The following is a 24910-nucleotide window of genomic DNA, read 5'->3' as shown; positions in this document are numbered from 1 at the left end:
CCGCAAACACATTGACATTGTTTCTGCTTTTTAAGAATAAAATGCAAATAACAAACTGAACTGAATAAGGTTGAGATTAGGAGATAATTTTTCTCAGTAGACCTCGAGTCTCTAGACACTCTTTTCACAGATAACATTTCTCACACCGTCACAGGGCATGTCATTCCAGCTTGCATGTCTTGGTTCATAAGGTAAGACTTCAACACAGTCCTCATTTCCTTTGTCGTCGTTTGGCTCATTAGGATGCCAAAAGCTGCAATGAAAGAAAAGAATAAGAAAAATGGTACAGTGAATGTGGAGTAAAGTATTGTAGTGTGAACCTTGTAGTTAACGGTGAATCGTCCACCCATCTCCACACCCCCTCCTGCTGCGCATCAGTCAGGCCGATCCAACTGCGCTTCCCGAAGCTCATGGCTAATTTCTAAAAGAGACAGAGACCTTTCAGTTTGAATATGCAGTGGAAGGGCGAGGGCTACAGAAACAGAAAAAAAACTGCCATGTCTGGCGACCATTTTCCTGTTATACCTCAGAAAAACAGTCAACCAAGACGAAACACAAATGAAAGCTGTGGACTTCTACTGACAGTGTTAACCCTTCACTCTCACTAAACTTGCCTGATAGAGCTGCTTTAAACAGTCCATCACACTTTCTCCTTGGAAGGCCCTCACAGCATTAAAATAGTTTTAGGCCCGTAACAGGAAAGTCCAGGCCAAACGGGGTGAAGACTGTGAGACACTCTGTAATGGGACGGGTTTGTCTTCCCTGCAAACCCAGCTATAAAGGGGCGTTACTGCCTACGTTCGTCCCCTCACCTGACCTTCGACCCTCCGACGTCATGTGCCGCTGTAGCTGCGCCGTCATGGCCGCAAGACTGGACACCAAGCTAAGAGGACGATCAGGCGCACTAGGGTCATTGTGTAAAGCCGTTAAGGCCAGTGACAGGGCAGTGCTGTGGGGAATGGTGGGTGAGTAGGGCACGTCTTGAGAAATGTGTAAATCGACTTGAGGTTGATGAGGTGAGGTTAATGGGTCGTTCCGGCTACGTGTGTTGGGTTGGTCATATTTGAGTGGCGCAGACACTGACACCAACTATCGGCTCCTGCGGGCGGTGAGCCTTTCCTTTTTGTGGATTTTTGGTCCCACGTCGTCTGTTACTACAGAGCGCTCATGTTTGCTTCAGGCGCATGGTCCAGATCACTCCACGGAGTCATGTGGAGGAGGATAGATAAACGTTCGTTATGTGGTCTACTGACTGGAGGTAAAAGTGGTTGGGAATCGGGAATGAGGAAGTTTAACGTAATGGACATTTGTATATTTATTTTCTGTTTATGGACTGGCGATGTAAAGGTGCCACTCTGAAACATAGACTGTCAAATGTATTTACTGGGTCATCTGCCATGTTTTGGCTCACCTTCTTTTACAATACTACTCTTAAATTATGAACATTCTTAAATAAATGTCTCTGTCAATCAGTTAAACGAACCTGTGGTCCTTCTGTTATCTGTAATTGAACTAAGCTAAAACTTCCACTCTGTCACAATTCGACAAACAGACCAGAGACTCAAACCCAGGACACAGAGGACAAAACATTGTTCTGTCATGTGATGACAGAGTTCCTGTAGTTCCTACCTGCTCCTCTGGGCTGTTGATAATGATGAGATCAGCCCCTCTATCGAGACAGTACTGTCTGCCGTCCCTCCAGGACAGCTCTGAACCATCACTCAGATAGAAACTCCCTCTGACAAAGCGCCAATTCTGTTCTGAGTGTGATTCTGCAAAAGACACTGCACAGATCCATACAGTTACATTGTATGATCAGACCTAATGTATAAAGCGTGACACTCACTCTTATCGTGCAGTTTCTTCTCCAGCTGGTCTCGCTGCTCAGACAGAGTTTGGTGTTCTGTTTGAAGGGCTGAGAGAGACAGGAGTGTCAGTACAGTTACAGAGACAGGACACACAAATGTTTGACTCACTCTTAAACTTCTGCTGCAGATCATCTCTCTGGGCTGTTATGTTCTCACACACGGAGTCTACAAAAGACCATCCATGTGTCAGAACAATAAAGGGTCACAGTGAATCTGCACTTGAAGGTCTTGAGGAGACGCAGATGACATAAAGAAAGGACTCCACGAGCTTTTCATGAGGGAAACAGTGACTACAGATACATGGAGTTACTTTATTGGGCCTGATGGTGATGCATTTACTTTTACATACTTTCTTTGAATTTCAGATGTTACTTTTTACAAAGTCAGAAGTTTACTACATACACTAACATTGAAATACCTTTAAACAGTTTGGGAAAGCCCAGATGATGATGCCATGACCTTGTCTGGTTAAGTCTGGTTCATCCTTGGGTGCAATTTCAAGACACTTGAAGGTTCAGGTTCAATGGTTCGGATCAGACCTTTTTTTTAAGTCCGAGCCCGGCCCTCGTCCTCGTCGCTCGAATCGACAATCACAATATGTTCATAAGCCTATGGGGCTGTGCCCTCCCACTTTCATCCGTGGCTCACGAGACGCGTCTTTCCCCTCTCTATGCGCCTCCCTCTCTCTGTGCCTCCCTCTCTCTCTGCGCCTCCCTCTCTCTGCGCCTCCCTCTCTCTCTGCGCCTCCCTCTCCCTCTCTCTGCGCCTCCCTCTCTCTCTGCGCCTCCCTCTCTCTCTGCGCCTCCCTCTCTCTCTGCGCCTCCCTCTCTCTCTGCGCCTCCCTCTCTCTGCGCCTCCCTCTCCCTCTCTCTGCGCCTCCCTCTCCCTCTCTCTGCGCCTCCCTCTCCCTCTCTCTGCGCCTCCCTCTCTCTGCGCCTCCCTCTCTCTCTGCGCCTCCCTCTCTCTGCGCCTCCCTCTCTCTGCACCTCCCTCTCTCTGCACCTCCCTCTCTCTGCGCCTCCCTCTCTCTCTGCACCTCCCTCTCTCTGCGCCTCCCTCTCTCTGCGCCTCCCTCTCTCTCTGCGCCTCCCTCTCTCTGCGCCTCCCTCTCTCTGCGCCTCCCTCTCCCTCTCTCTGCGCCTCCCTCTCTCTGCGCCACCCTCTCTCTCTGCGCCTCCCTCTCTCTGCGCCTCCCTCTCTCTCTGCGCCTCCCTCTCTCTCTGCGCCTCCCTCTCTCTCTGCGCCTCCCTCTCTCTCTGCGCCTCCCTCTCTCTGCACCTCCCTCTCTCTCTGCGCCTCCCTCTCTCTCTGCGCCTCCCTCTCTCTGCACCTCCCTCTCTCTGCGCCTCCCTCTCTCTGCGCCACCCTCTCTCTCTGCGCCTCCCTCTCTCTCTGCGCCTCCCTCTCTCTGCGCCTCCCTCTCTCTCTGCGCCTCCCTCTCTCTCTGCGCCTCCCTCTCTCTGCGCCTCCCTCTCTCTCTGCGCCTCCCTCTCTCTCTGCGCCTCCCTCTCTCTCTGCGCCTCCCTCTCTCTCTGCGCCTCCCTCTCTCTCTGCGCCTCCCTCTCTCTCTGCGCCTCCCTCTCTCTGCACCTCCCTCTCTCTCTGCGCCTCCCTCTCTCTCTGCGCCTCCCTCTCTCTGCGCCTCCCTCTCTGCGCTTCCCTCTCTCTGCGCCTCCCTCTCTCTGCGCCTCCCTCTCTCTCTGCGCCTCCCTCTCTCTCTGCGCCTCCCTCTCTCTGCGCCTCCCTCTCTCTCTGCGCCTCCCTCTCTCTGCGCCTCCCTCTCTCTCTGCGCCTCCCTCTCTCTCTGCGCCTCCCTCTCTCTCTGCGCTTCCCTCTCTCTGCGCCTCCCTCTCTCTGCGCCTCCCTCTCTCTCTGCGCCTCCCTCTCTCTGCGCCTCCCTCTCTCTCTGCGCCTCCCTCTCTCTCTGCGCCTCCCTCTCTCTGCACCTCCCTCTCTCTCTGCGCCTCCCTCTCTCTGCGCCTCCCTCTCTCTCTGCGCCTCCCTCTCTCTGCGCCTCCCTCTCTCTCTGCGCCTCCCTCTCTCTCTGCGCCTCCCTCTCTCTGCGCCTCCCTCTCTCTCTGCGCCTCCCTCTCTCTCTGCGCCTCCCTCTCTCTCTGCGCCTCCCTCTCTCTCTGCGCCTCCCTCTCTCTGCGCCTCCCTCTCTCTCTGCGCCTCCCTCTCTCTCTGCGCCTCCCTCTCTCTCTGCGCCTCCCTCTCTCTCTGCGCCTCCCTCTCTCTGCACCTCCCTCTCTCTGCGCCTCCCTCTCTCTCTGCGCCTCCCTCTCTCTCTGCGCCTCCCTCTCTCTCTGCGCCTCCCTCTCTCTCTGCGCCTCCCTCTCTCTGCACCTCCCTCTCTCTGCGCCTCCCTCTCTCTCTGCGCCTCCCTCTCTCTGCACCTCCCTCTCTCTGCGCCTCCCTCTCTCTCTGCGCCTCCCTCTCTCTGCGCCTCCCTCTCTCTGCGCCTCCCTCTCTCTGCGCCTCCCTCTCTCTCTGCGCCTCCCTCTCTCTCTGCGCCTCCCTCTCTCTGCGCCTCCCTCTCTCTGCGCCTCCCTCTCTCTGCGCCTCCCTCTCTCTGCGCCTCCCTCTCTCTGCGCCTCCCTCTCTCTCTGCGCCTCCCTCTCTCTGCGCCTCCCTCTCTCTCCGCTCCCTGATCCAAAGACACTGCACGCTGTAAACTTTCTGTTCTGCTGTGAACATATATTAGCTGATGATTGTTGTACATTTTGCCAGACGAATGAACAGAGACTTCATGCAGGAAGCCTGTGCGTAAAGTCTCCCCTTGATCTCGGAGGGTTTGAGCCAAAACAAGTGCGTAACGCGCAAAGCAGGTAGTGGCAAGCGGAGAGAAGAGTGAGGACGCAACATCCCCCCCGCCCCTACTGCTGAGCGGTCCCTCTCATCACCCTGATGTGTCCGAGTCCGACCGAGCCCGAACATAAGTTCTGAATATTTGTCCGAGTCCGACCGAGCCCGTCGGGTTTGTACGGGTCCCGTCGAACTTCGGTCGGCAGTGATGTACCTGAACGGTGCCCGCCAGCAGCCACAGTGTGAGGCTATGAAGCCAGTTTCCCTTGTGTAACGTCTGTCGCTCCAAACTCCTCTGCTCCGCGTGCGCACTCATTTACATAAAGCCACAATGTGGACGTTTTAAACAACGCAAATTAGCTCCTAAAACAATCTTATTCACGTGATTAATTTACCATTGCGATTGACTGCGGAAATGCGGGAAGCGAATGCAGAAATTGCATAAACTCTTCAAATTGCATAATCTAATTTGCATAAACTGGTAAAATGCATAAAATGTCATGTTGCATGAACTGTATAAACTGCATAAAGTGGTAATATGCATGAATGGGTTAATTTGCATAAATTATGTAAATTGCATAAACTCTTTAAAATTCATAAATCCTAAATGGCATAAACTCTTAAGTTGCATAAACTGGTTAAATCCCATAAAGTGATTAATTTGCATAAATTATTAATATTGTATAAACATTTATATTCCATAAACTGGTCAAACTGTTGAAATGGCCTCAGTGCTTGATTGGCAGAAGCTGCACAAATGGCTGAAAGTCCTGGAGTCTCCCCCATTGGCTGGATTCCCCCATACACACCAATGCAAAATTTCAAACTCTCGTATAAAAAAAATGGAAAACTGCAGAAGGCCAATTTTTTCTCAAAACCCACAAGTTGTAGAAGCTGAACATGCACAAAGTGCAGAAATTGCATAAAATGCAGAAAAAGGTGCAGAAAAGCATGGATTTGCGGCAGCCCCATTATAAGTCAATGGGAAAAATCTCCGACATTTTGGCCGATTGCGGAAAAACCATAAGTTGCAGAAGTCCCAAAAGTAATAGCACCCTTCTCCTCAACATGCAGAACATTTTGATGCATAACTTGCATAAATTGCACAAAGCATGAAGGTGCTGAAAGCTCTAGAAAATCGGGAAAAAGATGGAAGAGGAATAATAATAAAGAACATGAAAACCAATAATTGACTGCGGAAGAATTCCGCAGTCAATCAATAACATATGATTAGCAAAGATATCCAAAATCCACTCATAAAACAGTGACAGGCTGAAAGAGCTTGCATGACACTAAGTGAGTAAGAATATCTCACTGGACTCACTCTTATCGTGCAGTTTCTTCTCCAGCTGGTCTCGCTGCTCAGACAGAGATTGGTGACTTGTTTGAAGGGCTGAGAGAGACAGGAGTGTCAGTGCAGTTACAGAGACAGAACACACAAATGTTTGACTCACTCTGAAACTTCTGCTGCAGATCATCTCTCTGGGCTGTGATGTTCTCACACACGGAGTCTACAAAAGACCATCCATGTGTCAGAACAATAAAGGGTCACAGTGAATCTGCATTTGAAGGTCTTCAGGAGACGCAGATGACATAAAGAAAGGACTCTATTCATGAGGGAAACAGTGACTGGCACCGCTACATGGGGGTTACTTAATATTGGGCTTGACGGTGATATATTTACTTACTTTATTCACTTTGTTTATTTGGAACATCTTAGTAAAAACATGCACGTATCATATACAATAAATTCAAACATTTCTCAGAGAAGGAGTGGGTTGATGTGTAACCTTATTTCTCTCCTTAAATGAATATCTCACTGGACTCACTCTTATCGTGCAGTTGCTTCTCCAGCTCGTCTCGCAGATCAGACAGAGTTTGGTGTTTTGTTTGAAGGGCTGAGAGAGACAGGAGTGTCAGCACAGTTACAGAGACAGGACACACAAATGTTTGACTCACTCCTAAACTTCTGCTGCAGATCATCTCTCTGGGCTGTTATGTTCTCACACACGGAGTCTACAAAAGACCATCCATGTGTCAGAACAATAAAGGGTCACAGTGAATCTGCATTTGAAGGTCTTCAGGAGACGCAGATGACATAAAGAAAGGACTCCACGAGCTTTTCATGAGGGAAACAGTGACTGGCACCGCTACATGGGGGTTACTTAATATTGGGCTTGACGGTGATATATTTACTTACTTTATGCACTTTGTTTATTTGGAACATCTTAGTAAAAACATGCACGTATCATATACAATCAATTCAAACATTTGTCAGAGAAGGAGAGGGTTGATGTGTAACCTTATTTCTCTCCTTAAATGAATATCTCACTGGACTCACTCTTATCGTGCAGTTGCTTCTCCAGCTGGTCTCGCTGCTCAGACAGAGTTTGGTGTTTTGTTTGAAGGGCTGAGAGAGACAGGAGTGTCAGTGCAGTTACAGAGACAGGACACACAAATGTTTGACTCACTTTTAAACTGCTGCTGCAGATCATCTCTCTGGGCTGTGATGTTCTCACACACAGGGCCAACTCCTCTGTTTTCAGCTACAAAGACCATCCACATGTCAGACTGAGCAGGCAATGTTCACAGTGTAGTTAACAAGTGCTTACTGAAGTACAGGCGCAGCACAATGTTGAGAGTGGCTTGAGTCATGCACAGGACTCCGAAAAGGACCAAGACCAATGTGTTGACTTTTCTCCCTGTGAAAGGAGCACAACACTGCAGTGACATAAGGAGAGGACTTTGGACCTCTGTATGTGCCCATCTTTTAACCTCTTAACTCCCGCCTGAACCGAGAGGATCTTTTTCCTCACGTCATCAGATTTTTTTCCCCATCATTTTTTCGTTGGGTATTCAACTCATATTTGTAACTTTTATGTCATCTTTTGTCCCATTTGTGTCATTTTTTCATCATTTTTATCATATTTTTGTCACATTTTTTGTCATTCTTTTGGTAATTTTTTTGTCACATTTTTGTGATTTTTTGTCTCATTTTTTTCATTTTTCGTCAATTTTTGATCAATTTTTTGTGTTTTTTTTTTTTTTTACATTTTGGTCATTTTTTGAGATTTTTTTGTCAAATTTTTATCACATTTTTGTCATATTTTTGTAATTTTTTTGTCATATTTTGTGACATTTTTGTCACTTTTTCATTAATTTTTCGTCACTTTTTTGTCAATGTTTTCTCACTTTTTTGTCACATTTCCATCATTGTTTTCGTCTCAGTTTTATTGCTATTTTCACAGCTTTTTTCCAGAAGCTTTTGGATTGGGGTAAAGCCAAACTGGAGAAAATGTGCTCGGTTCAGGTGGGAGTTAAGGGGTTAATGCTCTGGGTCGATGAGGAAAATGATCACACGAGAGGAAATCGCCCAGACTCGAGGACAATGAGAAAACTCCACATGGTCTGGGCTGGAACCTTGGACCTTCTTGGTGGCGCAGCAGTTAGTGCTCGTGCTTTACAGCTAGAAGGTCGTGGGTTCGATCCCCAGATGGGCCCTTTCTGTGTGGAGTCTGCATGTTCTCCCTGTCTGTGTAGGTTTCCTCCCATGGCTTTGTTGTCTTACCTGAGAGAGCAGCCCCCTCACCGTCGTTGGTTTCACTGTGAAGTCTTGTTCCAAAGGTTCTTCTCCTCGCGACCACAGATGAGGGGTCCATCCTTCTTCACTGCAACCTCACCAGTGTCAGTCAGAAGTCTTTGACCGGGTATTTATATGGAATTGTTCTGCTTTTCTCTTGTTCCTCTTTTTTTCCTGTCACATCGGGGGAGACTCCTATACAGAGCGTGTGAATGTGGTGTGTGCATGTACCCTGTGGCTGACATAAATAAGCTGTTACTGTATCTTTTCAAACATTTAGGTAAGTGCTTTATTTGTTATTGTACAATAGACAATGAAATTGTATAGATCAGATGTTGTGTACGTCCTGAGCCTCTGTGACTGAACATGTTTGTGGAGGTTAGGGAAAGTGGAGTACAGCCTTCAGTGATCCTCTGAAACGATGCAGCGCCTCCTGGTTTTGTCCCTGTTTCAGAGCGTGGTGTCCTGCACTGGTCAGCTCTACCACCTCCTCTCGCTCCTTCATCTTTGTCCTCCTCCTCCCCTGGCTTTGACGCCGTTCTTCACCTGTCATCTGTGAAACACTGTCAGGTCTCAGTGGAGATAAAAACACAACTGTCTTTCACCATCTTCAGAAGAGCGTAGCAGATTAATATAATGATATAATACAGTTCATTCTCCAGTGAACGTACATGATAATAATGGCTTACAATTATATCGAGCTTCTCAAAGCGTTATGTTACGGGTCCCAGGGCTTGGTGACCACGATGACAAAAAGAAAATATATCTGAAACGAATAAATGAGACGGAGACCACTGGTTAGTTCTGTGTCGCCTTGGCTCTCTGCTTTGCAAACTGACTTTTCTTTACTTGTGTCATTACACAAAGAATGCATTTATCAAATTAATTGGCTAACATTTCACAATGTTTGATTTATCAATGACAAAAGCTTCACCTCCAGGTCTATCAAATTTACTGTCGCAGGACCTCACAAAAAACTCAAAATACTAGTACTACCATACTTCACTGTAGTAATAATCTGATGTTACAACTTTCAACTTACATGTCACCTCGACATGGTCAGGTGAACAGCTTAGCACACAGACTTTTATCAAACTAACATTTCTTTTACCCCAAAAACATACTGTACTAGAAAAACGTGTATAGAGTGACTAAGGAGAGTTACTTTACAAATAGTGAGCTAGAAATAAAACATAAACGGCTAGCACACGAGCTTAGCATCTCAATGCTAAATACTAACGAGTGAAAACATTACTAGTTTACAAGTCAACTTTCAACTACAAAACAATTCTAGCTGAACTACGTTTTGTGGGCTTCATCTGAGCCATTTGTTGTGATTGGTGACCCTTTACCAACCTGAAATGAATAAATGAGACGGAGACCACTGGTTAGTTCTGTGTCGTCTTGGCTCTCTGCTTTGCAGTCTGACAAAGCTGGAGCACGCATAACCCAAGGCCGTCTCACGGTCATCCAACAACAAAAGTGGCTCCTGACACTTAAACTTAGATAACCTTGCTCCCTATACTAATAAAAGTCTCATATTAAAAGTCTCTGTACCAGTGTCCTGAATCTTCAGGCATTTTCCTTCCCCAAATCTCTGATATGCTTAATAGCAAGGAATAGCATACGATAGTGGTAAATAAGGGTTAGGGGTAAGAGGAGAGGGATAAAAAGGTTGAGGGTAGATAGAAGGATAACACATAAAAGGATATGGTGCTGGCTGCTGGACGCTGACAGCGTTCACCGAAGGATGAGGCCGGAAGGCTGGCTGGCCCAAGGATGGGTAGGTAAAGACCATCTGGGGTCGTCTGTGCCTGGTGGACTGCCTCAGATGGGGTGGCGACTCGGGGCGGATGTCCTGTGGCTCAGGGTTGGTTACCGGCTCAGGGTCTGCTGCGGGTCCCGGACCAGGTTCTGGGACAGGCACTTCTTGGTGTCTGGTTGAGGTAGGTCCATGTCTTGTCTGTCGTCACTTTGCATTATTTGTTCTTCTTCTGCAACATTGTCTCCTCCTTGTTCAGGCTGAATGCCAACTCTCTGTACTTGTCTTGTCTGCCTTGTGATGGGATGTTGTGACTCAACATGAACTGGTTCAGCTGGACGTTGGCTTTGTTGCAGATGCCGGGGGAACACGGAACCAGTAGAGCGGTTCATTTTCTTCTGAGTCACTTGCTTCTCGACTTAAAGGGGGGGTATTATGCAAAATGGACTTTTTCAAGCTATACATGGTAAATGGTCTCAACTTATATAGCGCTTTTCCACCTACATTAGGCACTCAAAGCGCTTTTACAGCAAGGATCCACTCACCCATTCATACACCAATGTACGCAGACACTGGGGGCAATGTGGGTGAAGTGTCTTGCCCAAGGACACAACGACAGTGTACACTTTCAGGAGGTGGGAATCGAACCCCCGACCTTCCGATCACGAGACGACCCTCTCTACCATCTGCGCCACCGTCGCCCCATACATCATGTTATTATGTCATTCCCTCATTAAAAACATGCCTGAAGTGTTGCCTTGGCACATTCACGTATTTCTGAGTAATCTGTAAAAACTCTGATGGCGGCCATTTTAGGGATAGGTTTGCCTGAGTCCTCCTAGGAACGCCCCCACCTCCTGGAGACGCCTCCGAACTTTCGTCACCAGCCGAGAAACCAACCACTGCTCCTCAGCAGAACCCCCTCCCCACTGATGCCACAGACAGCGTGTGGAGGGGGCGTGTCTGAAAGGGTCAGAGGTTCTTAAAGAGACAGAGGCCTATTTCAAGACATTCACTACAGCCATTTTGAGAGAGACATTTTATACAAGGCAGTTATTCTAATTTACTGCATTTACAGACCAACAGAAGGTTTGGTCATCATTGTAGTGTGATATAGACTGGTACTATGTGATTGAAAAAAAGCATAATACCCCCTCTTTAATGAATTGTATTGTGTCTTTTCGCTTCCTGTTTCTCTTTTGTGGACTGGCAACTGGACTCTGGACAATGTCTACTGGCAAGTCGTTCACTTGGAGCAGCACTTTTCTGTGTAAGGTACGCACGGGACTGCCTCCTGTCTCTGGACTTACTTTCTAGACAGGGTTGTCTCCAACCTGCTCTCTCACGGTGTAGACTGTGTGCTCCCAGTAGGGTCTTAGCTTGCCTGGACCACTCTTTCACTCAGGTTCCGTACAAGTACTCTGTCTCCTACTTGTAGAACAACACCTTTGCATCTTTTGTCATAGTTGGATTTCCTTTTTGAGCTTGACTGTTGGCTGTTTGCACTTGCAATTCTGTATGCCTCTGTCATCGTTCCTTTCCATTTCTGAGCATAACTGTGTGGAATTCCCGTTTCTTCTTCTGCCATGAGGCCAAAGAGAAGGTCCACTGGAAGGCGAGGATGTCGGCCATGCAACAGGAAGTATGGGGTGAATCCCGTGGCCTCATGTTTAGTGCAGTTGTACGCATGAACCGTCTGAGGCAAGTGTTCCTTCTAGTTTAGTTTCTCTTTCTCTCCCAGTGTATGAAGCATCTGCAACAGAGTGCGGTTCAGTCTTTCAACAGGGTTATATTGGGGGTGGTAGGGCGAAGTTCTTGAGTGGCCGACACCGGCAAGCTCTCTGAGGGACTTGAACAGTTCGTTCTCAAATTCACAACCCTGATCGTGATGGAGCTTGGAGCTTCTCTATAGTCTTTTCGTGTTTGTGTCAAATTTGGCTTTGTCATCTTCTGTTGGTGTTATGTCTTGTTCTTTCATTTCCACTGCTTTCCCGATAGCTGGGTCTGCTTTTTGTTCTCGGACAAGTTGGTCATGGCTGATGGACTATAGAGGTTCTTCCAGGGATGGACTTGATGAGGCGAGGTTAAGAGCTGCAATCCAAGCTAAATCAACTTGCTTGGCTCTTCTGCTCCCTTCCCATACTGCATCTACAGCTTCCTCTGACAGTTCCCTGGAACATTCTTTCATGAATGCTTCGATGCCAAGCGGATGGCGGGACAGCACATCGGCGTCGATGTTCACTTTTCCTGGATGGTATTTTATGTCGAAATGGAAATCTGCGAGCTGTCCCACCCAACGATGTCCTACTGCTTTGAGCTTGGCGGTGCTAAGGACATACGTCAAGGGGTTATTGTGACCCGTACCCAATCACTCTCATTTTTTTGTCTTGGTTTTGGTAGAGGACTGCACCGAGGCCTTTCTGGGATGCGTCCGTGTGGAGTACGAAGGGGCGGGTGAAATCAGGGAACGCAAACACTGACAGCTGGGTCAGCATGTCAATCAAGCGCTCGAGGATCTCTTGATGTTCCTTGTTCCATTGCACTGGAGCTCGAGAAGATTGCTGGGGATACTTTGCTCTGCCTCTGGTGGACTTGGGCGGTGCTGTGTCTGGTTTAACTTGAAGCAAGTCGTACAGAGGTTTGGCAATACGTGAGAAGTCTTGCACATATGTCCTATAATAGCTCAGGAATCCCAAAAGTTGCCTGACTTCTCCGACAGTTTGTGGTCTTTTGTGTTTGAGCCTCAATGTCTTTGGGATTGTAGGCGATTTTACAGGAAATATTAGCACTCTAATATACACAAGATCTGACTCCATAAGATCAATTTAAACACAGTTAAACAGTTAAGTTTAAAGTATTAAAGTATCAAAAAGGTCTCGCCAGCGTGTTCGTTGATCCCAAGGTCCAAGAAGAAACCACCAAAATTCAGTAGCTTTAGACAAAGAAGATTTATTCCCTATAACAATTACAATTCTAAACACAGATTCTCCGAGCGCTAAAGTCCCTACACTAATACACACACGGTGCTCGAGCGGGGCAGTCCCGGGAAAAGCATCGTCTAACTGCGCTCTTACAATATATATTATCAAAAATGTGACGTTCACGAAGAGATAGGAGATGAGTTAAGCTTAGGCCAAGGTCACCAAGCTTTTCTCTCAGTAGTTTTCCACTAGAAGTGTCTTCCTGATGCCTTATTTGGAGTTATTATTGTCCAGACTGGTGTGGGCACCTGGACGTCTCCATAGATATGAGCAAAAGAATGCAAGAGCGAGAAATGGGGTATTGTTACAGCAATGTGCGTGTGAAATGATTGGTTTTCCACTGAAACTTAAAGCACATAGATTAAACTCATAAAAAACATTCAATAGCATTATAAAATATAACATTAGCTAAAAATCATCAATTTCCCACAGGATCTACTTTCACTCCATCTTCAGACACTAGACGACCGACATATCGGACCTCTTTACGAAACAACTCAAACTTCTCGGGCTTTAGCTTGACTCCATGGTAGGGTTGTGCCGATGAACGATATCATCGTCCATCGTGATGGATGAGCAACATCACGATGGAGAGCCACCATCGTGATGCCACGCCCCCTCCTGTCAGAAACACGCACTGGTCTTCTGTAGGCTTTGTAAACCTACAAACTTTGCAGGGATTGCACTGTAAATGAAATCACGGCTATAACTAATATGCGCGCTAGTTTCAGTAGCCTGCCAGAAGCCAGAAGCCGTGATGTGTTCGCCGTAATTATTAAAGTAAAGACGCAGCGCTGCTCTGTTTCTGACGCGTGGGGCTCTCTCTCTCTCTCTCTCTGCAGCTCAGAGTTTAACAGCGCATGGTTTTGCTTTGCTCCGTACGGAAACTTAAACCGTTTTAAAATGACTAGATGGTTCTCACATCGGAGCTGGCTGAGCGCGCATGGGTTTAGATTATTCTCACGAAAGACCGAGAGAGGAGAGAGAGGAGAGAGAGAGGAGAGAAAGAGGCGGTGCAGGAGTTACGAGGTTACGAGCACACGGACCGGGCGGCGCGCGGAGCGGCTTCAAAAGTTGACACTCTGAATAAATCGTTCTCCTCTCAGACTTTACGCATGTGTTTTAACACATTTCTGTTGCAAAATTCGTGCTCCATGACTCTGATCAGATCATGTTTAGTTTAGATCAACTTATCCTGAAACCTCACATTTTCCTAACATACATAGTAATATGCAGCATATATAGGCTATGTAAATGTATTTAAAAAATGCTTATAATGAGAAATGGATGATATCATCGTCCATCACGATGGTTCACTGTAAACATCGTCAACGGCCAATTAAGGGAACATCGCCCAACCCTACTCCATGGCGTTGTAGAGCTTGGAGGACTTTTCCGGGGAAGCGGGTGTCTGTCTGGAACGGTTTTGCTATTTAGCAGACATAAAGATGTAAAGATCCGTCCTTCTTCCTCACACAGATGACCGGGGCTGCATAGGGGGACTGAGACTTCACAATCCATCCTTTGACTATCAGTTCTTGCACATACTCTTTTACTTCCCTGTATAGGGGCGTGGGGATGGAGGCGTAGGCCCTCTGAACCGGCGTGTCATCTTTGAGTCTGATTTCCATTTTCAGTGAAGGGATACAGCCTATATCTGTACTGTCACAGGAGAACGCCTCACACTCTTCCATCAGCACCTTCCCAACCGACTTTTGCTGGTCTGGACAGGTGACTAATGTCGACTGGGGGCAACCGGATCTCAGCAGAAGAGTCACAAGGAGGAGCGGTTTTGATTGTCTCCACTGCTGTTGCTGATGTATGTATGGGCTGAGTTGTGGGCGGTTCAAGTATGTCTGTTTCAATTACTTTGTCGACATATTGGATGGTACCTAGAGTCGTTCTCTTTGGCAGGATGATTTCATGTTTTGAATGGTTACAGATGGGGATCTTCACAAAGGGCCTTTGAGGGTTGTTGATCTCCAAGAGTCCATTTCCTACACTCAAACTTCTTAAAGCAACGTTCTCTTCGGCAGGTTCATACAGTACAAGGGTGTCAGAGATGTCCAAGGTTTTCTTTTGTGATGTAATGGTTTGATTTGTTAAAGACTGGGGACGTTGAGAGGAGGGGTTTTCCTCGGACAGCAGCACCGCCGCGGCCGGTGGGACGCTCACGTGGGGGCTGCCCGCGTAATTCTGGGAAATAAACAGGGCGGCGCCCTTATGGCCCTTACTCGCGATTGTGTTTTATATTATAGATGGTAAAATTCTAGTTTCAGAAAAAAATCAAATGCAGCCACAAAAGCAGCAATAGGCTATATGCACAGTTTCCCCATGTGACGTCTTCCTGGACAGTCAGCCAGACGCTGGACTTCCTGTCAGCGATCGTTTACATTCACAATTTGCAGGTTCCCACACAAATATAGAGAAGCTCAGGATTTGGTTAAGGACGAGTTACTGATGGAGTCATAGCAACGTTTTACAAACATCATGTTCACTGTGAATCCAGCCCCAAAGGAAACGCCAGCTGTCGTAAGATAGGAGCTTTTATCTTAGAGCTAAAGGCTAGTGTTGAAAAATGATAATATAACATGTATAAGTACAACAAGTAAGTAAATATTACAAGTACAACAAGTACAAGTAAATATTATTTAAAGTACTAACAGGACGATTCTTTTTTGCGCAGGCTCGTTCAAAACTTTGCGCTAGTTTTATTTTTTATTTTGTGTTAGCCGCGTTAGCCTCAAGACAAAAACATCCACCGTTATGAACACGGAGTTTCCTCCAGTGAAGTCGTTAAATGGTAAATGGTCTCAACTTATACAGCGCTTTTCCACCTACATTAGGCACTCAAAGCGCTTTACAGCAAGGATCCACTCACCCATTCATACACCAATGTACGCAGACACTGGGGGCAATGTGGGTGAAGTGTCTTGCCCAAGGACACAACGACAGTGTGCACTTTCAGGAGGTGGGATTCGAACCCCCAACCATGAGACGACCCGCTCTACCATCTGCGCCACTGTCGCCCCAGTTAAGTCTCACGTAATATTTTTTTACCTGCTTCAGTCACATCTTAACTTTTACTCGCTGTCCTTTACCAAATCTTAAGCTATTGCTTCATTTCTGTGGGACCTGCTCATTTTTAAAGGGAAGAGATAACGGACAGGAAGGACAGCGTCTGGCTGACTGTCCAGGCGGAAATCACGTGGGGTCACTGTGCATATAGCCCATACACTGCGGTCCAAATGATTATGCAAATGACATTTTTTTTTTGACATTGTCTAAATTGTCAACTAAAATGAGTGTCAGCATAATTTTCACGTCTTTAACTGGTAGAGGATCATTTAATTGTGGTTGAAAAAATCTCCCAGTGAATATAATAAAAACCTCAAAATCCACTGTTCCAAATTATTATGCAACTCATCGTTTCAATACATTTTAAAGCTTGTAATTAACTGAAAATGGTCATTTGTTGTATTTGTAGCATTACGAGGTCATACTTACTGGGCGGTAACATTTCAATCAAAAACATCTTAACTGGTCAAGTTATATACACATATTTTTCAAAGGTCATTTTCACACCTTCAGGGAGCCTAAAAGGGCCTAAAGGGGCCGACCAGCTCTCTCACCATGATTCTGGCCCAAAACATTACTCCGCCCCCTCCTTACTGACGTCACAGCCTTGTTGGGACATTGTGGCCATTCACCAACCATCCACTACTCCATCCATCTGACCATCCAGGGTTACACGGCCTCATCAGTGAATATAGAATATAGACACTTTGAAAAAACAAAAATGGACATAAAAGATTGAACAGTGCTGAACCAGCACTGGGAACAGAGCCACTTACTAGACAGGTACCTTTACTAGCATTAGCAGGGGTGCATCAGTTTTGTTTTTATTACATGGAACAGCCTCTATTTTATCAATTATCCTGCCAGCAACGCCAAAATGTGGCAAAACGGTGGTTAAGGTGGTAGAAATTAAACATAATATACTTAAAAGTAACTAAAATACCAACAACGCCAGCTTGAATAAACAAGCAATAGAGGACACACAGGTTCGTAGTTGAATAAGAGGCATAGACAGTTCCATTATAAAAAACATAGTACTTCATTTATCTACTTTGTATTAGGTTCAAAGAATTATTTCGTTTCACTTCATTTCATCATACCAAGTACCATAAAAACATACGTTTCAGTTCACAGTCAACGTGGGCAAAATCGTTCATTTAGTTTTGTGGAAGTGCGCCAGTGGGTTGACCACAGGGAAGGAAACAACCCAGGCGACATAGATACAAAGCAGAAGGGCGAGAGGCGAGAAGGCGAGAAGGCGAGAAGGCGAGAAGGCGAGAAGGCGAGACAGCCATGGTGTTGTGGTGGAGACCTATTTAAAAAAAGAAACGTTAGGCTACGAAATGATCACGTTTACCACTGCCTTGATCAAAACAAACACGTACCTCCTCCGAGCGCAGAGGCAGCGCTGTCAGGACAAACAAGCAGAGGGACACACACGGAGGACAAAAGCTAGGCCATCGGCCCCCATAGCCGGCCCCTGTACACCGCGGCGCAGCCGGAGCTAAAAGTGATACAATCGCCTGAACAACGAGTAAGATACGATAGTTATGGTAAAGAGAGCTATACTGATTACCTGTGAGCCGCCCACAGCTAACGCTCCGTGACTACCCGGAAGAGGGATGGTGAGGCGGCGTATGTGGGGGGTTGCTGCTAGATCGTCGCCTCGGGAGGGACGGTCTACGCCGACTGGTCATTCAAAATGATGACGTACACCGCTCTCCCCGCGGTGTTTTTGAGCTGTGAGTGACAGCTGTCAGTGGCGCCAAAGACAAAATAATTGATCGAACAGCGGGGAAACACAAATGATAAAAATGTATTGTTTTGGGAACGAAAAAGAATTGATTTCTTTTGTTGAAGAAGTGATGGAAGAATCTAAGACAAGATTTGTTACTGTCGATGTTGACACTAATTATTACAATGAAGGTAAACATAGGGGAACTTGTAGGGATCCTATAAGGTGTATGTGACAGTCGGAATAATAGCCTTATTAGTGTCACTGAGTCAAGTAATACGTATTTTTTATTCATTGTTATTCATTTACAGTCATTCTATTTTCACAGGTTGGCAACCTCTATCCCCGAATCGTGTGTACTTTGAGTGGCCTGGTGGCTCTGGAAAGCCTGGTATAAAATATACAGGCACACCTTTTATGTTTATTGGGTATAAATCACTGGGTTGTCATCAGGGAAAGGACAGGGGTGTAGCCCAGAAGAAAAGATATGTCGAAGAAAAAATGAAAAAGATGGTAGGTTTATGTACACTCGAATGTGTCGTTTCCATACATGCACCCATTAAGAAAGTAAAATGTCACTCGATTGAAATTCTACAAGTCGACATTGAGCAAAATTCTTCTAATCATTGTTAATAGGATTTGACCTAACCTATTTGATTGAAACTACGAGATGAGTAATGCTACTATCAGCCCCAATAGTCAAATTAAATAGCGCTAAATTGGTAGGCTTCCTTTAATAACATCGATGATTTTGCTGTGATTGTTAGTATACTGGTCAAAAAAGGCTACTCCTTTTACTGAGACTACTAAATTCCATTAAGCCCATGCCTAAAAACTTTGCTGGTAAACCTTAACCCACCAGGGTGGCTGCACGACTTACAGTAGAATAGGTAAAAGGCATGCTTACCCCGTTGCTGATCCAAAGAAATCCATCGCCCGATCTTCATAATAATTATGCCTTCTTTGTCCATATTTATGGGGTTCCATTTGTGCCCAAAAAAAGTTGCTAAAATATGTGTCGATATAGTTTGTTGCGGCGATCTGCTGTCTCCTCCGCCCCTCCCCGTTTGGTTGCCGCCCTCCTCGTCTGAGGCCAGGTGGAACCAATTTGTAATCAGGTGCACACACCTGGACTGTTCAAAATGACTCTCATTCACTCCACTGCCATGCACCGGGAGCAGCCCAACACCACGGCAGGAGCAGGAAACCTCCTTCTCAACAAAAGACTCTAAATAAATACAAACGCTGAGCGGGACCAGACTCACTTAAAGACCTGAAGAGACTGCCGGTAAGCACCAGCGCGTGCTTCTGTTGTGTTAATGCTGTGTTCAGTGGTATTTTGTAGTGATGGCAAGATGAAGCCCCATGAAGCATTGAAGCCTCACAGCCAATTGCATCATACATGGTTCAAAGCATCAAGGTGCTTTGCTCCACTACGCCATCATGTGGACAAGAAATGTATCAATCAATCAATAAAAGTTTATTTATAGCACTTTACAACAACACCAGGAGGACCAAAGTGCTTCACAGAAAGATAAAAACAATAAAAAGCCAAATGATTGCAACCTGGACATAATTCAGTGTGCTCTAAGTATTAAAAGCAAGTTTGAAAATATTAGTCTTTAATTTGGATTTAAAAAGGGACATGTCCGGGAGTGCTTACAATAAATGGTGGGGGCTGAAAGAGTTGTGATGTAAAATGTGCTTGTGTTACTTTGTTTATGTCTAACCCAAATACACAAAATGTGAGGGGGAATCCATTTCATTTCATTTCACTGTCTCTTTTGTTTTGAATCGCGCTCCAAACCCGCGAATATTTTCCTGAATCAGTCACGTGGTACGGCCACTTCCCGAGGCTTCGAACGTCACCACACCATGCACCACACACGTGATCAACACACGCATCGATACGCGCTTCAATAAACACCCCTCTAGATTACTCGGCACACGCTTCGAAGCCTCGACACGATCGGCACATCACTAGTATTTTGTAAATATTGATTTTTATGTGGTTTACCTGGGTTTAATGTATAGTTCTTAGTAATTCATCGCTGCATTTAATTAACTTTGGTAAACTTGTTAAGAGCATAAATAATGTAGCGTTTATAATGTGCTGTGTAAAGTTTAATTCATAGTTTAAGAGTGTAAAAGTTAAAATCCTTAAAGGCTTAAAACATTTATAAAAGTGAAGGGTAAAATGTGCTAAAATCATAAATATTTATTCGTAATCTACATAAAATGCTGTGAACTCCATGATTTAAAATGCATGGTAAAAATGTTAGATTTTGTACTGAATACTTGTGTTTGTATTTTTACTTATTGGGAATTTCTTTTCTGTTTCCACTAAGGTTTTTACTAATGAAACCAACAAATGAAGTCAATAAAAGGAGAAGGACAACTTCCTGGCTCTAGAGTAAATTCCTGTACTTAACTTCAGTAGTGAGCCCATCTCACGTCAGGTGTGGGAACCCGCCCGTTAAAAAACTAGAAGAACCTGACATAGTTGGTGTATGTCATTGCTATGTGTCTTGTGTCTTGGGTCTATGTTTACGGTGTACATGTTGTTTGACATGTGTATGTAGCTTATATGTAGTTGTTGCATATGCAGTTGTTGCATATGCAGTTGTTGCATATGCAGTTGTTGCATATGCAGTTGTTGCATATAATGTAGTCTGCACATGGCTTCACTGGCTGGGAGTGTTCAATGCCGTTGCTCCTTGTGGCTTCATGTTGTTAGATGGTGCTGCCCCCTGTGGTTACTTCATGTACTTGTCTGCACATGTCTTGACTGTCATTGGTCACTGCCGTGTCTCTCAGCTGTTGGTTCATGTCGTTGGTATATGTCATTGCTTGGTAGCTGTTGTTATTGCCTGCACCCATTGCCATTAACCAGTCACAATTAAAGTATATCTGTATGGGGGACCAAAACTGCCAAAATATTAAATTATCACTGCAACTAAATAAATAAATATATACTCACACTCACAAAACACAATGTAACTCCAAGTCAGTCAAATTTCTGGGATATCAGACTGTCCAGTTAGGAAGCCACGCTTATTGTGAATCAGTTTCACTTGGTGTTGTGGAAATTAAACAGACAACAGGTGGAAATGAGCGGCAATTAGCAAGATCACTCCAAAAGAGGAACCACAGACCATTTCCCTGTCTTCATCCTTTTGTACCGTATTTTTGGAACACTTTTGCATTTGTCCAGTGTTCTCACCACTAGAGGCATCATGAGGAGCATCTACAACCCACAGAAGTCGCTCAGGGAGTGATGCTCATCCAAAATGGCACGTCCATTCGTGCTGTGGCAAGAAGGTTTGCTGTGTCTCCCAGCGCAGTGTCCAGAGCATGGAGGAGATACCAGGAGACAGGCCAGTACACCAGGAGACCTGGGGGGGGCGACCGAGGTCAACAACCCAGCAGCAGGACCGCTATCTGCTCATTTGTGCACGGAGAAACAGGAGAAGCACTGCCCGAGCCCTACAAAATGACCTCCAGAGGGCCACAAATGTGCATGTTGGTCCTCAAACGGTCAGAAACGACTCCATGAGGGTGGTATGAGGGCCCGACGTCCACAAGTTGGGCCGGTGCTTACTGCCCAACACCGTGCAGCCCGATTGGCATTTGCCCAAGAACACAGCGATTGGCAGATTGGCCAATGGTGCCCTGTGCTCTTCACGGATGAGAGCAGGTTCACCCTGAGCACATGTGACAGACGTGACAGAGTCTGGAGACGCCCTGGAGAACGTTCTGGTGCTGCAACATCATCCAGCATGACCGGTTTGGTGGTGGGTCAGTGATGGTCTGGGGAGGCATTTCATTGGAGGGCCGCACAGCCCTCCATGTGCGAGCCAGAGGTTCCCTGACTGGCATTGGGGACCGGGATGAGATCCTCAGACCTATTGTAAGACCATATGCTGGTGCTGTGGGCCCTGGGTTCCTTCTGATGCCTGATAATGCCAGGCCACATGTGGCAAGAGTGTGTCAGCAGGTCCTGCATGATGAAGGTATTGATGTTCTGGACTGGCCTGCCCGTTCCCCAGACTTAAATCCAATAGAGCACATCTGGGACATCATGTCTCGGTCCATCCATCAACGCCACGTCGCACCACAGACTGTCCAGGAGCTGACTGATGCTCTAATCCAGGTCTGGGAGGAGATCCCTCAGGAGGACATCCGTGGTCTCATCAGGAGCATGCCCAGGCGTTGTAGGGAGTGCATTCAGGCACGTGGAGGCCACACACACGACTGAGGATGATACAGACTCGTTTGGAGGAATTTCTACAGAATTTGGATCAACCAGTGACCTTCTCAACACATTCCCCTACACTATGAATAAAGATTTTCATCTGAAAAATCAAATTGATTGACATCTAGGATGTGTTGAGTGTGCCCTAAGTTTGTGTATATAAAACATAATTTAAAATAAAATCAACACTTTTTTTTAGCAATTTTTTTTTTTTTGCTGCCTAAATACTGAAGTAAAAATATATATAATAGTAATTAAACATCTCTTTTTTTTGGTCAAAATTAAAATAATAAAGAAATTAATTAATTTTCAGTTTGCATTCATTTATTTCTGCATTTATTTTTGAATATATTTATTTATTTCCACTTTTAATTTTAGTCAACACTTAGTTTTGCAACCTACATTATTTTTTTCTTGATTACTTTCTCATGACAGAAGATAATGTCTTTTTATTTTAAGAATAAGATGTTTAATAACTAATTATATATATATATATTATACATATTTATTTATTTCAGCAATTTGGCAGCAAAAAAGTGTTAATTTTTAATTTTTATATTCATTATTTTAGCAGTTGTGATATACAGATATACTTCACAAGTGATTTAATGGCAATGGGTGCAGGCAATAACAGCTACCAACAACAAGAAGCAATGACATATACCAACGACATGAACCAACAGCAGAGAAACACTGCAGTGACAGTCAAGACATGTGCAGACATGTACATGAAGTAACCACAGGAGGCAGCAAAATCTAACAACAACATGAACCAACAACAAGGAGCAACGGCATTGAACACTCCCAGCCAGTGAAGTCATGTGCAGACTACATTGTATATAACAAACACATATGCAACATCTACATATACAACAAACACATATGCAACAAACACATACAGTGCCTCTCGAAAGTATTCATACACCTTGGACTTTTGCACATTTTGTCATGTTTACAACCCTAAACATCAAGATTTTATTTTGATTTTTTTACTGAACGTTCACACACAAGTAACAGACGACTGTGACGTGAAAGCAAAATGATACATGATTCTGTTATTTTTCAAAAAATAGGAAAGTGAAAAGTGGGGCTTGCATAAGTATTCATACAGCATGCATGAATACTTTGTGGAACCCCCTTTTGCTGCAATAACAGCAGAAAGTCTTTTGGGGTTTGACTCTACAAGATTTGCACATGTAGAGACTGACATTTTATCCCATTCCTCTTTACAAAACAACTCCAGCTCTGTCACATTAGAAGGAGAGCGTTTGTGAACAGCAGTTTTCAGATTATTCCACAGATTTTCTATAGGATTTAGGTCAGGACTTTGACTGGGCCATTCTAACACATTAATATGTTTTTATTGAACCATTCCATTTAGCTTTGTGTTTAGGGTCATTGTCCTGCTGGAAGGTGAATCTCCGCCCCAGCCTCAGTTCTCTTTCTGACTCCAGCAGGTTTTCCTCTAAAATGTCTCTATATTTGGCTCCATCCATCATCACAACTATTCTTACAATCTCCCCAGTCCCCGCTGAGGAAAAGCAGCCCCACAGCATGATGTTCCCCCCCATATTTGACACTGGGGATGGTGCATTCAGGACGATGAGCAGTGTCAGGTTTGCTCCATACATAACGTTTTGCATTTGGGCCAAAAAGTTCAATTTTTGTCTCATCTGACCAAAGCTCCTTCTTCCACATGGAGCTGTGTCCTCCATATGACTTCTACAAACTTCAAACGGGATTTCTTATGGCCTCCTTTCAATAATGGCTTTCTTCTTCCACTCGTCCATGAAGGCCAGATTTGTGTAGATACGACTTATAGTGTGTATGTCTTAGTAAGTTCACAGTGGTGCTTTACTCTTTCTATTTCTGAATGATGGATTGAACAGTTGCTCCGGGAGATGTTTAAATCTTGGAAAATCTTTGTATAACTTAACGCTGCTTTAAACTTCTCCACAGCTTTATCCCTGACCTCTCTGGTGCTCCTTGACCTTCATGATGTTGTTTAGTGACCAACACACTCCGACCACAGCTCTGAGGGCCTAAAAGAACAGCTGAAATTAAACTGAGAGTAGATTACACACAGGTGGCCTCTATTTAACCGTTAGGCCAAGGTGTGAACATTCTGGAGTCATTAGGAATGTTATAAAGGCAATTTAATGCACTCAGAAAATGCTGTATGAATACTTATGCACGCCCCACTTTTCACTTTTCTATTTTTTGAAAAATAACGGAATCATGTATCATTTTGCTTTCACTTCACACTTGTCTGTTACTTGTGTGTGAACGTTCAGTAAAAAAAATCAAAATAAACTCTTTATGTTTAGGGTTGTAAACATGACAAAATGTGCAAAAGTTCAAGGTGTATGAATAGTTTCGAGAGGCACTGTATGTGCACTTGGAGTAGGCCCGCCCTACCTGGCCCAGAAGGATACATGTAGGAGTAGCAGGGTTAGGGTTTTTGTGGGATTTAGTGTTAGGGTTATAGGTTAGCATTAGGGTTAGGGTTTGCGCTGAGGCGGGGTGAGGGCCTACAATTCTGTTTAAGCCCCGGGGCCTATGGGTACATTAAGGCGGGCCTGTGTAGGGGGGAGGGCAGCCTACCTTGTCCCTTCGGGCTGGGCCCCGTGGGCAATGGCCCGACCACCAGGCGCTCGCATTCGAGCCCCAACCCCAGGCCTGGCTCCAGGGTGGGGCCCCCGACTGCACCATACCGGGCGACGTCACTGTCCTTGATTGGTTTACGTCTAGTGACAAAAACTCAACCAAAAAGTGTCCCAAAAAAACAAGGCAACAACGCGAGGCAAAAAATCTGTTTAGATCAGTTTTAAGGCATAACACTGGCC

At 45.4% G+C, this 24910-nt stretch overlaps 1 protein-coding gene across 1 annotated transcript in view; it reads right to left on the bottom strand.

Moving 5' to 3' along the window:
• Nucleotides 1-24910, bottom strand: part of LOC306977830 (uncharacterized protein) — a gene marked incomplete at both ends in the record, with an annotated part of 44319 nt that overhangs the window by 1571 nt on the left and 17838 nt on the right. Inside the window, 6 exons of the mRNA XM_079576270.1 lie at nt 145-253; nt 321-421; nt 1630-1784; nt 5998-6066; nt 6633-6689; nt 7015-7083. Coding sequence (XP_079432396.1) covers nt 145-253; nt 321-421; nt 1630-1784; nt 5998-6066; nt 6633-6689; nt 7015-7083 — 560 coding nt within the window. The remainder of the gene's footprint in view (nt 1-144; nt 254-320; nt 422-1629; nt 1785-5997; nt 6067-6632; nt 6690-7014; nt 7084-24910) is intronic.

This window comes from Gobius niger, assembly GCF_951799975.1.
Source record: "Gobius niger genome assembly, chromosome: 18".
Classification (NCBI taxonomy): domain Eukaryota; kingdom Metazoa; phylum Chordata; class Actinopteri; order Gobiiformes; family Gobiidae; genus Gobius; species Gobius niger.
The sequence above is the reverse complement of the archived record's forward strand: the minus strand, read 5'-3'. Positions and strand labels throughout refer to the sequence as shown.